Source organism: Aplidium turbinatum, chromosome 12 (genome assembly GCF_918807975.1).
Source record: "Aplidium turbinatum chromosome 12, kaAplTurb1.1, whole genome shotgun sequence".
Lineage (NCBI taxonomy): Eukaryota > Metazoa > Chordata > Ascidiacea > Aplousobranchia > Polyclinidae > Aplidium > Aplidium turbinatum.
The window spans coordinates 11,271,600-11,287,800 of NC_137483.1; the positions used below are offsets into that span (position 1 = coordinate 11,271,600).

The 16,201-nt window shown below is 38.7% G+C and overlaps 1 protein-coding gene across 2 annotated transcripts; it reads left to right on the forward strand.

The window, feature by feature from the left end:
* The first annotated feature begins 378 nt into the window (after positions 1-378).
* LOC145780950 (uncharacterized) lies at positions 379-13,070 on the forward strand. 2 transcript variants are annotated; one of them, XM_082592629.1, is made up of 11 exons: positions 379-481; positions 1,259-1,352; positions 1,741-1,838; positions 2,615-2,689; positions 4,022-4,165; positions 4,509-4,598; positions 5,027-5,120; positions 8,076-8,212; positions 10,643-10,756; positions 11,120-11,272; positions 11,432-13,070. In XM_082592629.1, exons 1-11 carry the CDS (start codon positions 452-454, stop codon positions 12,077-12,079), a joined length of 1,677 nt encoding a protein of 558 aa, XP_082448755.1. In that variant the 5' UTR covers positions 379-451; the 3' UTR covers positions 12,080-13,070. The 2 variants fall into 2 exon arrangements, with proteins under 2 accessions (XP_082448755.1, XP_082448756.1); XM_082592630.1 differs by lacking the exon at positions 10,643-10,756.
* The last annotated feature ends 3,131 nt before the right edge of the window (positions 13,071-16,201 follow it).

Below are 16,201 nucleotides of genomic sequence, written 5' to 3' on the forward strand. Positions count from 1 at the left end.
ACATATTGTTGATTGGAAAGTCTGAATGGCTAGCGTGGAAGCTACACCGTTATGGTTGGCGAATCGCAGTTGCTCGCTGTACTAGTGAGTGCTCAGCCTTGTGCTGATAGCCGGGAAGAACGCCCCTTTCTTCACAATGTCCTCTGCCCTGGCGCCTGCTGGTTTTGTTGGCTCTTTCTTTGTTTCCACAAAAATAAGAGTTAAACTGACTGGTAAAGCGGTGGTCGAATAAATTTGTGGCAGAATACGGTGCGATACTGATGAGCCCAGCCTCATGGGCGAAACACGTGTCTATCGCTGTCAATTCTTGTTACAAATCGGCTGCCGAGAAACCTAACTGTTATGTTTTACCTGGCTTTTTAATTCCTTATAGCAGGTTTCTTGCAAGTATAACAAAACTTGGGTGCAAGAGCTTGTTAAGCTTAATTTGAAAAGTTTGAAACTTGAAAAAATGACTGAAAAAGCAATAATTTCAGAAAACGTAAGAACAATTGCTCAAAATGTAGTTTTCCAGTTGTTTTCTAATAACATTTAATAAACTGAATACAGTTACAGTATGTGTTCTTTTGTTTATACATATTAGGTTATTTTATGATAAGGGCAGAAAGCTTTGCAGAGAACGTTTTGGTTTAATATGTTATGCTACTTTGTTAGTTTATCATATTGTCTTTTGAATAATGTCATATTGTCATTCAATCTAATCAAGGTGTCTACCATCTGTCTATAATACACTAAAATTATTTTTCTTCCAAAACTATCATCATCAGGTTCCTTCCTCTCGTTGAGGGTTGGAAGCAAAGAAGCATGAAATTTCTCTGTTGTGAGATTTTTCTCTTGCAGTTTTGTAATCAAGTCGTGACCCGTGTTTAATATCATTAGTCGAAATTCTTGGTGGTTTGCCCCTATTTTGTTTCCTATTCATTTTTTCCTCTACTACCGTACCGTAGTCATCTTTGAATAGAGTTGTTGCATATCCTATGGCCCAAACTTATAACATACAATAAATCGGCATGGCCCGTTTCGGTGAGTTCGATCCCTTAACAGGGAATTTTTTTATTTTTTTTTAAATTATTGGGTACGGTACCGTAGCTGAATTATCATTGCCGTTTTAGGGTTTGGGGTTAGGATTAGGGGTTAGCGGTTGGGAACTCACCGAATCAGACTCACTGAATCGGACTCACCGAACCGGACTCACTGAATAGTAGCAGACCCACAATAAATAGCCTACCTAAAAACAATTTTTTGTATTTTTATGCAGTGGTTCAACACTGAAGCTGATGCTCTTCAAGCCGTCAAGCAGTTTGAGAAAAAAACTATATCAAAGTTTACACGCCGACAGTTCACTGAAATTGGTAGGCCAATAAGTTATTATTTCTAAACCTAGGCAGAAACAGGCTGGGGTAAGATTTAGAATTCTTGGTGAATTCGAAGAAAGTATCGCCTATTTATATTTACTATTTAATAGGGATCCCACGAATTACCCATAAACGCGTGTGCTACTTTTGGTTCTCTTTCTAATTATGTAAAATCTTAATTAGATGGCTTCATATAAGAAACATAATTATGGTGCAAGCTTGTGTCAATTGTTCAAATTCTACATGAATGGAACATAGCCTAAGTGGGTTGTTCAGAAAGCCTTTTGCAGTTGGAGATAAATTTTACCTGATATTTCATTGTGAATACAAATGTTTACACATTTTTTTCAACAGCATTTTGAGTGTATTTGCTTTGCTGTTTCAGCTTTGGCAAGATGTCGAACTGTTTCATGGGATTATGCACACACTCCGTATGTCGTTGTGAAAAGAACTCTCTTCTCAAATGGAAAAATTGTTACCTCTGTAAGTAGGCCTACCTAGCTTAACCTGTTGTATTTTTATTAGAATGCAACATTGTCGATTCAACAAGTAGACGTACAGTTAGCAAATAAAAGTAAACTGGCATGCGCTGTTGTCTGTTCAGGGTCGGAATGGCCCGTTTCGGTGAGTCCGATTCGGTGAGTCCGTAACCTTAACGGGGGATTTTTTCAATTTTTTTTTTTAAATTATCGGGTACCGTAGCCTAATTATTATTGCCGTTTTAAGGTTAGGGGTTGGAGTTAGGGCTTAGAGGTTAGGAACTCACCGAGTCGGACTCACCGAATAGTAGCAGACCCGTTCAGGGTAGCCTAATTACTTTCTGTAAGATAATTTTACAAATTTATTTTTTCAGCCCCTCTTGTAATCAAAAGTTTTAAACATGTCATTTGCTCAATCATGGTTTCTAATGCTAGCTAGACCGTAATTATTGGTGTCCGACGTTTTCTTCGTAAACAGTTCTTCGTGAAGCAATTCTTCGTAAGCTATTTTTCATAAAACAATTCTTTGTAAAGTTAATTCTTTGTAAAACAATTCTTCCCAAAGCATGTATTCGTGCATGCAATGGAGATTTGATGTATACGAAGAAATGCTTTATGAAAAATTCGTTTACGGATTTCATTTCACCAACAACTGTTTACGAACAATTGTTTTACGAAGAATTGCTTACGAACAATTGCTTTACGAAGAATTGTTTACGAAAAATTCGCCTATAACCATAATTATTGTAGTCAAAATAATTTGATAACTTTATTTTTCAGGAAAAAGGCGATGAAATTATTACTAAACACTCAAGACTCTACTTGTTGAAAGCAATAAAATTTCCAAATTTTCAAGTAAGTAAATATAATACAGCATGATGATAGCCTTTTTATTGTAAACAAATGGATGAATAAGTGAATCTACTTCCAGGCTGGTTTTTTTTGTCACTTCATTTCCGTGATGTCTGCATAAACATTAAACATAAACACATTAGCTGTACGCCTGTACTGTTATACTTCTTTCATTGTTGCACTTGATTCCAAGCATTAACTGCCTCTTGTATTAAAAGTTTCAAACATTCTCGATCTTTTGCTATGTGTATTAGGCGTATGTTGGTGTTGGTTTAAGTAGGTTAATCTTTGTCTGCCTCGAGAACGTTTCTTTTCAATTTTGCCTGAGAGAGAGAGAGGTGTTCTAATTTTTCTTTTTGCAGCATGTGTCCTAGAAATTGAAGTTGTTTTCCCTTGATATTTTTCATTAGATTTTTTGTTTGATTAAATTAATGTAAAAAACTTTTGCTGATTTTTCTGGTCTTCTTCTTCTATCGAGTCTTCTAAAGTTTGTTGATACACCACAGATTGACACATTCTTCCGCAACGGAGTTGTACACTGACAGGTCCCACCTACTGCACCGGGTGGCAAGCCGAGGGCAAACAAGAAGGTGGTCCGCTGTTTGGGGCTCGGTGCCACAGATACATACAGCAGGGCCCGTGTCGTAGCCCCACTCCACCATTGCAGACTTAGTACGTCCAACACCGGTTCGGAGTCGATTTAATGTTTTCCACTTTGCCCAAGGAGCGTTTGCTCCTGGGGGGAGGGACTCTGATGGTGGGATCTTCATTTCAGTGTATGATGGGTCGTTTTCGAATTGTTGTTTCCATTGCTTAAGTCTTGTTTCTTCTTTTGTTGAGGTTAGTGGCTGAACGTCTGTTAGGAAGCTTTTTCTTGATTTCAACCGGGTTTGCGCAGCAGTTTTTCCATATAGAGGATGTATGGAAAAACTGCTGTATGTATCTGGTAGTCTAGATATACTCTGCGTGTGAAGTACACGTGGAAAACTCTGTATTTATCCATCTTTGGACTCCAGCCAATTGGCTTTTTAGCAAAGTGATCACATTATATTTGGCTTAACTACCATATTTTTGGGCAAAAATATTCATGATCGTGCTGGAGTGGACATAGTCTGTGATATGAATTAGTGGTGCAATGCTGATGAGCCCTGCCAAATAGGTGATTGGGCAAAATACGTGTCTATCGCTGTCAATTCTTGCTACAATCGGCTGCGAAAAAACAGAACATTGAAGTGTTTGACTGGTCATATTATCAAGGTGATTACCAAATCTAATCAAGTTTCCAATGTGTTTGCTCAGTTGCGTATCAAACTGGGTGTTATGTTGTATTTTTAGATATCTGATAAAGAAGTTACAACCAGTAAAAAACGTACGATTGAGACTACACTGCGTGCATTGTGTGCTGAAACCACCGATTCTTCTCAGCTGTCTACGAAGATCGAGTATTGTGTCAAATTTCCTGCAGTGGATGAAGTTTTGGTAACTGCCCAAATATAGACTAATTCTATTGAGCTCTAGCTATTATAGACAGCTGTGGATTGTTCCATGACATGACTGTTTGTCAAGAGTTCAACCAAGTCTACTCTACATGCAACCGTTCTATATTGAACTTATCCTTCCCATCATGTAACTAGTGGTGTTATACATCAAGTTTAGTTTTAGAAGCGAGTTTGGATAAGAATTGGTTTTAGATTAAAAATTTTCATATTTCACTTTTCATCCGTTATGCTAGATTTCTTCTGAACTAAAATGGGAATATTTATTTTGCAAATCTTGATGTGAGAAACTGTCGCTATCAATTAACTGTTTTATGCATTTGAAGGCTGATCGACAAGTAACTTGCATGAGTACTGAAACTCCCGGGGAACAGAATGGAATGAATGAAGATCTGGATCAACGTTTTGATATAAAGGTGCAATCGTAAAAACTTAAAGGTTGTTCGTTCTTGTGTAATATTATGTTGTATACTTTCCAATCATCTTAATTCTTCTTGCGTTTGAGGCCGCCACAGATCACGTTGTTACATCCAGGCGCAGCAGCCAATGCATTGTGTGTTCATCGAGCGTTGTGAGGTCCACATATCTGTCCTGGGGTCGATATACAGGACAATGGTAGATAATGTGGTGTGCAGTCTGATAATCTAAGCCACACGCACAAGATGGTGAATCGGCGAGGCCCCATTGGAACTTGTTGCTATTGAAACGGCCCACTCCAGTCCGCCGGCGATTAAGCTTCATCCATTCCTTGCGAAGTAGTTCTGGGTGAAGATGAATTTTAATGAAATCTTAATGAATTTTGGCTTCTTTCATAATCTTTCTTTTATTAACGTTATATTTCCAGTGGTTTTCTTCTTGGGAAGAAGCCATGAAAGCCGTGGAAGAATATGAAAAGAAAACAACAACCAAGTTTATAAAACGACAAAAACGCAACTGTGGTAATTTTAAGTGATTCTCTTGTCATACGTTACTGCATAGTATGCTTAATAGGGTGGAGTGAAAAAAAATTTTTTTTTCAAATCAAAAAATCAGATTAACCAAAAGTGGCGTATGGACCTAAAACCAACTTCTGAGAAGGTTTTGGGTTTGTGCCACCTACACCCAGGTGGCCCATAATTTTTAAAGGTCATCCGAGGGTCAAATTTCATGAAAATCCCATAACTTGGAAACCGGTTAAGCTAGAATGTTGGTTTTTGGCTTAAAATTTCCAGAAGGTCCATGTTTATATATGCTCTAATGCAACTTTTGTCTCTATTTTAACTACATAAGCTGATAATAATAAAAAATGACGTTTTAGTTTGAAAGATATCTAACGTGAAGAATTGAAAATGCTATATTTGAACTATTTGCACCTATAGTTATGTGTTAAGGCATAATAGGTACAAACTGACTGAGTACTGCTTAAAATACTTTCTAAGTAGTTGGTACAAAGGATATGCAAGCAACAATCATGAATATGTGACAAAAAAAAACTCAATGACAAAAATAATGTAGCAAAGACTCCTATGCAATAATGTTACAATGTTATTTGACATTAAGTTTCAAAATTTACATCTTTGGTTTCTATGAAATTTATAAGAAACTACTTACAATCAGGGTCACATTATAAAATTTATCATGTGGTGAAAAAAATATTGAAAACCTTCAACCTGAAAACATCAGGACTATCAAAGTCAGAAAAAATATGTTTCGACTCTGATCCATTGTAAATTTGGGCAAGGCTGACTGGTTTGGTAAAGACCCTTGCCAACCTTAATCCACCACTGTTTGCAATCAGTGTTACAGAAACCATGACATCAACTCATTTATAATTACACGTATCCAATAGCAATACACAGCCAGGGGCTCTGAGAGGGGGAAAGTCGGGAAACTTTCCCCCCTAGCATAATATTGTAAAGGAAAAACAAATGCAGAGAAGCATGGATTTGAAACTGCTCAAGTAGGCTTCTTGAATGAGGCAGCTTTATTTTGAATTTTCTATCTGGCCTGGTTACACTTGAAAATGACACAAGCTACAGTAGATCAATTACTCCAAAAATGATATGACCCCGAGAGTCAAACCAGCGCTGCGTCATCTTGAGCCGGGTGCATAACCACTGAGCTAACAGGGTGGACTTACGCCTGGCTAACGCAGTTTTTTAAGTCAAGGTTCCGTTGGTCAAGCAAAAATAGTAGGCTACACGCTTAGCCAAACGCAGCAGCACCAGTTGTCAAGTTAAAACAATAGAAAATTGATGATGCCAAAATCAGTAGGCTTAACAGCATCAAATTTTAGGTAGCCACTTTAACAAGTCGAAATTCTGCCACTGCGAATGACTACAATGCAACCGTCAACCAATCAGAACATGTTATAAGAGGCTACCGTCCAATTGTGATCCTTCTAGCATTCATCCAGAAAGTTAACGCTTGTTTTGAACTTTATTTGGTAATTACAGAAGAAAAAGAGCAATAGCAGTAGTGGGAATCGAACCCGGGTCAATGAAATTACTACTTTCTAGCCCTAACCCCTAAGCCAACCAGCTGACAAAAAATCCATCACTTAATTTGCTTTCTATCATCTTCTTTTCGCCATTTTTTACGTCAGTTAAACCGTAGCTTATGATTGGTTGGCGGTTTTATTCTAGTCAATTTCAGTGGCAGAATTTCGACTTGTTAAAGTGGCTACCCAAATTTTACGTCTTGAAGCAGTTTAACATCGCCTACCTTAATACGAGAATGATTTGTTCTTGATGAGATACATTTGAAGTTACATATACTATAATCGAAAAATACTTGGAATTGCCTATTTCAAAAAATTGTTTTTTTTTAAGTTGGTACACTATCATTTTTAGTGGCAAAAATGGGCCCCCTCAAACATGAAAAAACGAAAAGCTACTCGTTTTTCCTTTAGGCTACAATGTTATGCTAGGGGGGAAAGATTCCCGACTTCCCCCCCTCTTGGAGCCCCTGGCTGTGTATTGTTATTGGATACGTGTAATTATAAATGAGTTGATGTCATGGTTTCTGTAACACTTATTGCAAACAGTGGTGGCTTAAGGTTGGCAAGGGTGTTTACCAAAGCAGAGTCAGCCTTGCCCAAATTTGCAATGGCTCAGAGTCGAAACATATTTTTTCTGACTTTGATAGTCCTGATGTTTTCAGGAGGTTTTCAATATTTTTTCACCACATGATAATTTTTATAATGTGACCCTGATTGTAAGTAGTTTATTATAAATTTCATGGAAACCAGAAATGTAAATTTTGAAACTTAATGTCAGATAACATTGTAACATTATTGCGTAGGAGTCTTTGCTACATTATTTTTGTCATTGAGTTTTTTTGTCACATATCCATGATTGTTGCTTGCATATCCTATGTACCAACTACTTAGAAAGTATTTTAAGCAGTACTCAGTCAGTTTGTACCTATTATGCCTTAACACATAACTATGGGTGCAAATAGTTCAAATATAGCATTTTCAATTCTTCACGTTACATATCTTTCAAACTAAAACGTCATTTTTTATTACAGTATTATCGGCTTATGTAGTTAAAATAGAGACAAAAGTTGCATTAGAGCATATATAAACATGGACCTTCTGGAAATTTTAAGCCAAAGACCAACATTCTAGCTTAACCGGTTTCCAAGTTATGGGATTTTCATGAAATTTGACCCTCGGATGACCTTTAAAAATTATGGGCCACCTGAGTGTAGGTGGCACAAACCCAAAACCTTCTCAGAAGTTGGTTTTAGGTCCATACGCCACTTTTGGTTAATCTGATTTTTCGATTTGAAAAAAAAAATTTTTTTTCACTCCACTCTAATGCTTAATTGCTTAATGAACGTTCGAAAATGTCATGTGTTATAATATTCCATGTTATTACACATAAATATTTCATATTTGCATGTTATAGGTGGTTCAAAAAAACATGTTAAATGGGATGATACGTGTTGGATGCCTATTATTCCTATAAGCCATCACTACTGGGAATGTCAGCATGCTAAAGATCGTAACAAAGCAAGGAACGACAAGCAAAGATCACTAGAACGTGTTAGTAGGTTTTTTTCTTTGAAATTTCCTAATCATGTGCATTTTTATATAACATCATATCTGTTTCACACTTTGGTCTTAGCGCTTTCCAGTTGGACTGGCAAACCTTTGGTTTGTGGCCTAATCTGAATACTACAGGCTATACAAATTATTTTGATTGTTTAAATATTTTAGCTTTATTTCACAAGTTATTATGACAGTTGTTTTTTCTGTGTAATCTTTTTTATCTGATGGAATAGCCCAGTCATATCGTTTGACCTTGAAAGAAAGTAGCTTTGATATCATGATGTTTATGACTGATTCTCCTTTCGATTGCTTTTTATGCCTTGTTACAAAGTTGCTTTCAGGAAGCAATCTTTAGTTTCATCAAAAGTAACTCCACTACTTCTGTATACTTGTATAGTCCATAAGAAAATAATTGAAGGCAAAACAACGGCAAATTAGCTTTGTTTTAAAATGAAGTTTTCCTTCAAAGTACCTTTTTTTACAAACAGTGAGACGCAAGAATTTTTTTTTCAAGTTTCAGACAAGCTAACAATAAATTAAAAAAGCCACGTTTTCACAAACTTCTACAAAAGGTTGCCACCTCTGTCTAATTAACCTGTATACTGAACAGTTTGAGACTTTAAGTGTTTATCAGGACAATTATCGTTTCTAGCACTATAACTTTGTAAATTTTATTTTGTATGTTATTCGCTCTGAGGATGCGCATTGTCATGGTGCGCGAAACGTCAGTGAAGCAATAAATCAATCTGTTTGTTGTTGCTTTTACTTTCACTTTTATCGGATAAACGTTGCAACTAGTGCTAGAAACGATTAATAGCTTGTGTTAATTTTTTTTTACAATACAGATACAGTGTGAAGAAAGGGGCGTTTTTCCCGGCTATCAGCACAAGGCTGAGCACTCACTAGTACAGCGAGCAGTTGCGATTCGCTAACCATAACGGTGTAGCTTCCACGCTAGCCATTCAGACCATCCAATCAACAATATGTTTCTCGGCAGCCGATTAAACTGACTGGTAAAGCGGTGGTCGAATAAATTTGTGGCTAGAATACGGTGCGATACTGATGAGCCCAGCCTCATGGGCGAAACACGTGTCTATCGCTGTCAATTCTTGCTACAAATCGGCTGCCGAGAAACATAATTGTTGATTGGATGGTCTGAATGGCTAGCGTGGAAGCTACACCGTTATGGTTAGCGAATCGCAACTGCTCGCTGTACTAGTGAGTGCTCAGCCTTGTGCTGATAGCCGGGAAGAACGCCCCTTTCTTCACAATGTCCTCTGCCCTGGCGCCTGCTGGTTTTGTTGGCTCTTTTCTTTCCACAAAGATAAGAGTTAAACTGACTGGTAAACCGGTGGTCGAATAAATTTGTGGCTAAACTATATCTCTATGTATTAATCAATCAATTGTTTCGAATTATCTTACGCTGCCTTCGCCTTGTAACGCTGTTCTTGCCCGCTCGGATCAACCTCGCTCTGCTTTCAACGCATTGATCAACACGATCCCCTGATCAACTCGATGCAGCCTCAAAATTTCCACCCCAATTTTCTACTTTTTTCTGGTAATGTAGCCTATCAGTGCCTCTGGTTTCAATCGCTAGCCTCCCCGACCCAGCTGGGCGAACCTGCGTCAACGTCTGGCCAGTGCACATCCGTGCTCGCCGAATCAAAGCTTACTCTTCTCCAGTGAGTATGTATTACATTCCGACCTATATTTTTTGTTTCTATTGATAAATCGAGCCTCTGCTCCACATTTTTATTTGAATTTTGTTTGCCACGAGAGCCAAATTATCCTTAAATAGTTGGCTCTCTTCCTCGTGGTAGACCCCAATTTTATCCGCTCTGCCTACTGGCAGACCGGGTATAACAAGAGTCAAGTACCTGCGCCGAGGTCGCGTGAGGGAGACGTGGGCGCCGCCCGGCGGTCAATTACTGCCGGTTCCAGCGTCCACACGCGACGGGTCGCCCGGCCCGTCGCAGGCCATCTTTCTGGGCAATGCAGAAAGAGCCTGTCTCCCTGGCCCGCTCCGCCATTCTAAATTTGCGGACGGGTCATGTAACGTTTTTGATCCACACTCTCCCTCCACAGGTACCTCGACTCCCCAGCCTAGCCCCCGCGACCTAAGCTGGTGGACTTACCCCTCCGGGTGCATCGTCACCCCTAAATCACGCCGCTCCCCGCCGCCGCGGGGTGTGGCAGGCCGGTTTCTGAAAGTCTTCGACCTGGCTATGTTTGTTTGTGCTCTCTCGCCGTGTCAATTATTTGTACCCGTGCGCTGTTGATGCAAATAAAACAGTTTAACACTACGGTGCGATACTGATGAGCCCAGCCTCATGGGCGAAACACGTGTCTATCGCTGTCAATTCTTGCTACAAATCGGCTGCCGAGAAACATACAGATACAGTGTTAAACTGGCGATTATTTCAGTTATTGGACCCTACACATTCTCCAAGGCAAAGGAAAATGTTTCAATGTACAAAGAAATGCGACTGCCCAGCTAGTTTAACTCTCTCAGAAGCTTTCAGATTTCCTCAGTATAAGGTTTGCCATTTTGATTTATGGTTTTATTCGTACTTTGTAGAAATGATTTTTCGCTGGAGCAACGAAAAATTGTCATCCTCAGATGAGAGTGTGGCTGCTTTTATCCGTTGCATTTAGGGCAACGACTGCAGCTTGAAACATGTTTAGAAATTCATGTAGTAAACGCGTTCACCCATCAACCATTTTTTTGGCTATTTTAAGTGCATTTCTAGTGTAAATCGTTCTTGAATTTTCTTTAGCAAGAGAGCGCACTGAGCAAGTGCGCATTCAAAGAAATAAATGTGGCACTGTCTCAGCTAATAAATTGTAACTAAACCATCTCTACATACCAACTGTATTAATTAAACTCACGTTTTTTAATAGTTTACGCCTGAGATTACCTTGTACCAGAAAAAAGTGGCTGCAAAGGTAATAAAGAGAGGCTTCACTGAAGATGGAACTCCAATCATCAAGGAGTACTCTTGTCGTGTCAGGTTCCCCAACAAAGAGGATCATACCGGTCACGAAGTTGGAGAAGTCAGTCTTAATAATATTTCGTTCTGCTGAGTTTTGAATAAATTTGACGGTTTTCACAAAATGTTAGCCATCCCCTAATTGGTGGGTAACAAGTATTTCTAACTATGTGCAAATGCGGCTGGCTAAAAAACTAAATTTAAAATGATCTTATTCTTGTAGATGGCAGGATATTCACAAATGACTGACCCTAGGATTGTTTCCAAAATTGGTGAACTGGTCCAGGACGGAGTACGTTCTCTACCTCAAGTGAAAAGCGCCATTTTGTCCTACACCAAGTCAGAGCTCCTGAAGGATTGTGCTGTCCCAACATCAAACGTAAGGTACTTTCCCTCTCCAAACATTATCAAAGATCACTTCTATCGAGCAATGTTGAAGACGAAAACTGCCGCAGTCAATCAGCAACACACTGCGGCCATTCTCAACCAGAGCAGAGAAACAACAGAGGTGGTGAGGGAACCGCCTTTTAACATTTTGCTGGAAATCATCCAGGCACCGCCAATCAAACTTGAAGGCAACACTGAAGACACTGCGCACTTAGACGAGGAGTTTGTCTCGGTGGAAAAGTATGTTGAAGAAGCCGGTAATTTATTTTCTGACATTAAAAAAGCGATGTACCACGTTTCCGATGAGAATTCACTACAAACAACAATTGAAACTCTTAAGAATCTTCACGAATATTTATACAGCGAGTGTTCTCGAGGAAATGGCTTACGCGATACAAGCAACTCATCACACAGAAAGCGGAAAGTAACAGAAAATGTTAGTGAAAGAGGTACTCGACCTCAAAAGCGCTCCAAAACAAAATAGTATGTGTCATGGTTTGAAGTATACCTTCCACATTTCTGAAACCGTCCACACTTCGACTTGCCGAGCCGAGGCGCAACAAGCACATCTTTACTGGCCCGACTGCCTTGATTTTGTTGAAAAGGAGCGATCTTCCTGGTGTCAGCGTAATCACTATTGAACAGCGAGCATTGTGTTTCGCTAACCATACCGGTGTAGCCTCCACACTAGCCGTCAACACTTTACAAAATGTGTTTCCCGGCAGTTGAGTGTAGCAAGAATTGACAGCGATAGACACGTGTTTCGCCCATGAGGCTTGGCTGATCAGTATCGCACCAACAAAAGCAGCGGTTGAGAACAATGTGGTATGAATTTGATATGATGCAAACTACAAAGGAGTCCACTCTACACTGACAAAAATTCTGTGTGTTGCATTTTTCTAAGCAGTGTACTTTTATGGTTAGTTTTTGACAGTAGCCTATGGTTACACTCAGGCTATGCATTTTGTAGGAAATTTCTCAATCATCGCATACAGTAACTTACAATAATACAAAAGTTTAAGTTTCGATTTCTCACCTGTGTTGATAGACATTCATGCTTGCACGCTAATTTCCCGCTTTACTATTTGTCTTTAGGCTATCATTTCGTATAGTCTGAAGGTCCTGCATTATCAAAAACCTTGCCGTTAAAGAAAGGTTGGAAAACCTTTGTTAGAAAATTTATTCGTTTTCACTTTATATCGAGTTGGCACTAGCCTCTTGTTTTTCTGTTCGAATTGTGCAACTGCTTTCTTGGAGAAGATCCGATTAAGTAGAGACGACGCTTTCCAATTTGGTTGTAAGATGTTTCTGCTTTTAGTATTTATCAGATAAATGTTGCAACTGTTAGATATGTTAGCCTAATAACTCGGATAAACTCTCGGATTTTTCAGTGCAGTATTCTAACTTAATATATAGCCTACAATAACTTAATTGTGATAATTTATTAAGTTACATAAAAAAATCTTTTTATGCTTTATTGTTTTTGTGCTGTCCACTTACAATTCAATGAGAGAGAAATGCAACCTCTCACGCATTTCAAGAAGTTTTTTTTTGTCATTAGGAGTAAGGGCAATTGTGTTCAGTTTAGTTATATTTTGAGCATCACTGCGAAAACAATACAGTCCATGGCAAAATAGCAGTGGTCTAGAAAAAGATATGAGTGAGAAAACGCGAACATTAAGACGCATAGGCGTAGGAGCCAGGGTGCAACCTCACCTCCAAACTTATCAGTTAGTCGAAAATTTGATAAAAATTTGGGCAAAAACTTTCAGCATGTTTCAAAAACTTTGAATGAACTTAAATTTTACGTTCAAATAATAGTTATGCAAATGTCAAATAAAGTGCAACCGCACCTGTAAACTAACTTATTCAATTACTCAAAAATTTGGGCATGTAGTTTTCGAGAAGTCTAGCCTATAGTGTAAGCCAAACCTAAAAACATATTTCACAGACAAGTACTTCACTCTATTAATCGCGGTAACCTGACCTGCGTCAGTGAATCAAAGGCGTTTGTTATTCTGAACCTCCAGGATTAAGCTTTCTCAGTCTTTGTCAATATAGGCTATCGTAGTCTAATTTATAGCCTAGTAGAATTAAATTAGTGAACAGCTTAACTGAAAGCCGCTTGTGCCTAATTGACATTCACGGATAGAAATCATTTTTTCTGATTTTTCCATCATTAGCCTAATATGAGCCTTAGCTTCGCATGTTCTCAACCAATTGTTCAATGTCGGAAACTACTTTGTCCTGTAATTTTTTGAATATTTCTGTTTCGACAACTTTGTTTGAGAATCTTGCAATGCCTCCAACTTCGTTGTGAGCTGAACACTGCTTCTATATGGAAACAATTTGCCTACGGTTGTGGACTACCGGTACCTAAATCTGTAAGCAGAGGAAAAACAATTTACTCCAGACCAATAAAACATCTTGGGAAGAATGCCCAACAGTTGAATCAAATAGATGGTTTGGTCATATTTTTTTGAACCAACAAACACTTTGAAACATTTTTATCTTGAAAACCAACATTGAGAAGACACTAATACACAATATGCGAAATGGCTGATAGCTTTTATCAGTTTGACCTCACTGGTCTACTGATGCACTCACGCGACTATTTATTTTTTTTATCATAACCCACAAATTTTCAATTAGATGGAGTGACCATTCTCAGACTAAAAAGTTGTCAACGCAAAAAATGAATATTTCAGAACAACGACTGTGTGTCAAATCTTGCTGAAAATTTCCCTCCCTTCATGAAATGTTTTTCCATGTCTGGGATCACCCTTGACTTGATTAAAAAACTATGTGATTGTCCATATTCCTGAACATAAAAAGCGACCGAACACTTTTGAAGCTGAAGCACCCAAAGATGTCCTTGAAGTTTTCTACGTGCTGGTAGGAGTGAATGCAAGACTCCCACAATCAATTTTGCGTTTTTTCGAGGCCAAATATTTGAAAAAGTTGGCACAATTGAAAATCTTATTTTGGAAGCCCTGGTGTTGCACTCCGTTGCAGAATGGTAGCCACTTTAACAAGTCGAAATTCTGCCACTAAACTTGACTAGACTTAGGGCACTCTGTCTTACACTCTTACATATAAAATATATCTGTGGTTCAACTGTCACCACAGGAGCCAGAGTTTTGAAATATTTAAGAGCCGGAATCTGATTTTCTTTATGCAAGTTTATACTTTTAGCATAGGTAGGTCGTCTAGCTCAGTGGTTGCAGGCCGGCTCAAGATCACTCGACGCTGGTTCGACCCTCGGGGTGTGTGCTTGAGCAACGCATTTCAGTACTGCTCTCGGAGCTGGTATACAAGTCCCCCCACCACCCTTGGCAACTCATGAAAAAGACAGGACTCAACCAAACATATAGGGTGAAACTACTTTACCTTTGCTTTACTGTTCACACACTTCAATTCACATGTTTTGGTCAACTCTTCTTTGTCATGAGTTGCCAAGGGTGGTGGGGGGGACTTGTATACTAGCTCCCTGCTCTCCATTCAGGGACAACTAGTGAATGGTATAATTCCCCGGCAAGCGGCAACAACACTTCAACAATCGGAAAGCTCTGTCAATCTCGGTAACCGGCCCTGTGTCAAGAGCCTCTACAATCTACATGTATGCGAATCTACCAGGAATAACCAATCAAGGCTTTGCCAGTCCGAGGATAAAGATTTAAAACCAACCAACCTATGTACAAATATATTTACGCTGTATGGTACGGTACTTGGTGCAGTTGTTATTTTTGTGTACTTCTAGATTTTATTTTCTAACCAGTCATGTTTTTTATTTTATAGTATGTTTTTCTTTTCATGACAGAGGAAAGGGAAGGTATAAGTTTATGGTATAAAAAATCTGGACTGTGGTTTATGGTTTGCGTTCAATTACAGTTTATTGCATGGAATTTCATAAACAACACCACATTTATTGTGAAAAAGAGTTGAGTCTTTTAGTAGTGATGAAATATTGTCAATGGTTTGAAACGGTTTCAAAGCGACTTTAACTCCGGCGAGATTCAATGCTCGCCTTATCGACACAGAAACTCCCTTGTATGGTGTGTGATATTAGTATGTGTCGGTTTGTTGTAAATCTCTGTGACTGATGTATCGTTGGTTTGTCCGGTGACCTTCACATCAAGAACTGCGATGCTTTGGTTGCTTTCGACTTCTTTAGTAAATTGGATGGAGTCTGATATGGCGTTTAAGTGTTGATAAAATTGATCTACTGCATATTTTGTAGTATAATATAAATGTCATCGACGTGTCGAAGCCAAAATTTGGGGGGTCATGAAAAAGTGTTGAGAGCTATATCTTCAATGTGTTCCATTGCTAAATTGGTCAAAAGTGGCGACCTCATCGGTGTTCCAAAGAATTGCTGGTGAATTGTCATTTTGTAGGTGAATTACGATGCATTAAGGCAAATCTCTAGAGCATATTCAATATTCAGAATTGTCCAATCGGTTCTGTCAGCAATCTTTCAGACAGAACTTTCTGGATATTGAACGTGCTCTAGAGATTTGTCTTAATGCATCGTTTTTCACCCACAAATCGCATCTCACAACTTTTCAGTATTTAGTTTATCATCGCTTAAGCTTTTTAGGTTTTC

Bases quoted from the DNA above. Each gene is read 5' to 3' on its own strand.
- LOC145780950 (XM_082592629.1), top strand. From the start codon at position 452: ATGACTGAAAAAGCAATAATTTCAGAAAAC. The intron at 482-1,258 runs GTAAGAACAATT...ATTTTTATGCAG, and splicing joins AAGCAATAATTTCAGAAAAC to TGGTTCAACACTGAAGCTGA. The intron at 11,273-11,431 runs GTCAGTCTTAAT...TTATTCTTGTAG, and splicing joins CCGGTCACGAAGTTGGAGAA to ATGGCAGGATATTCACAAAT.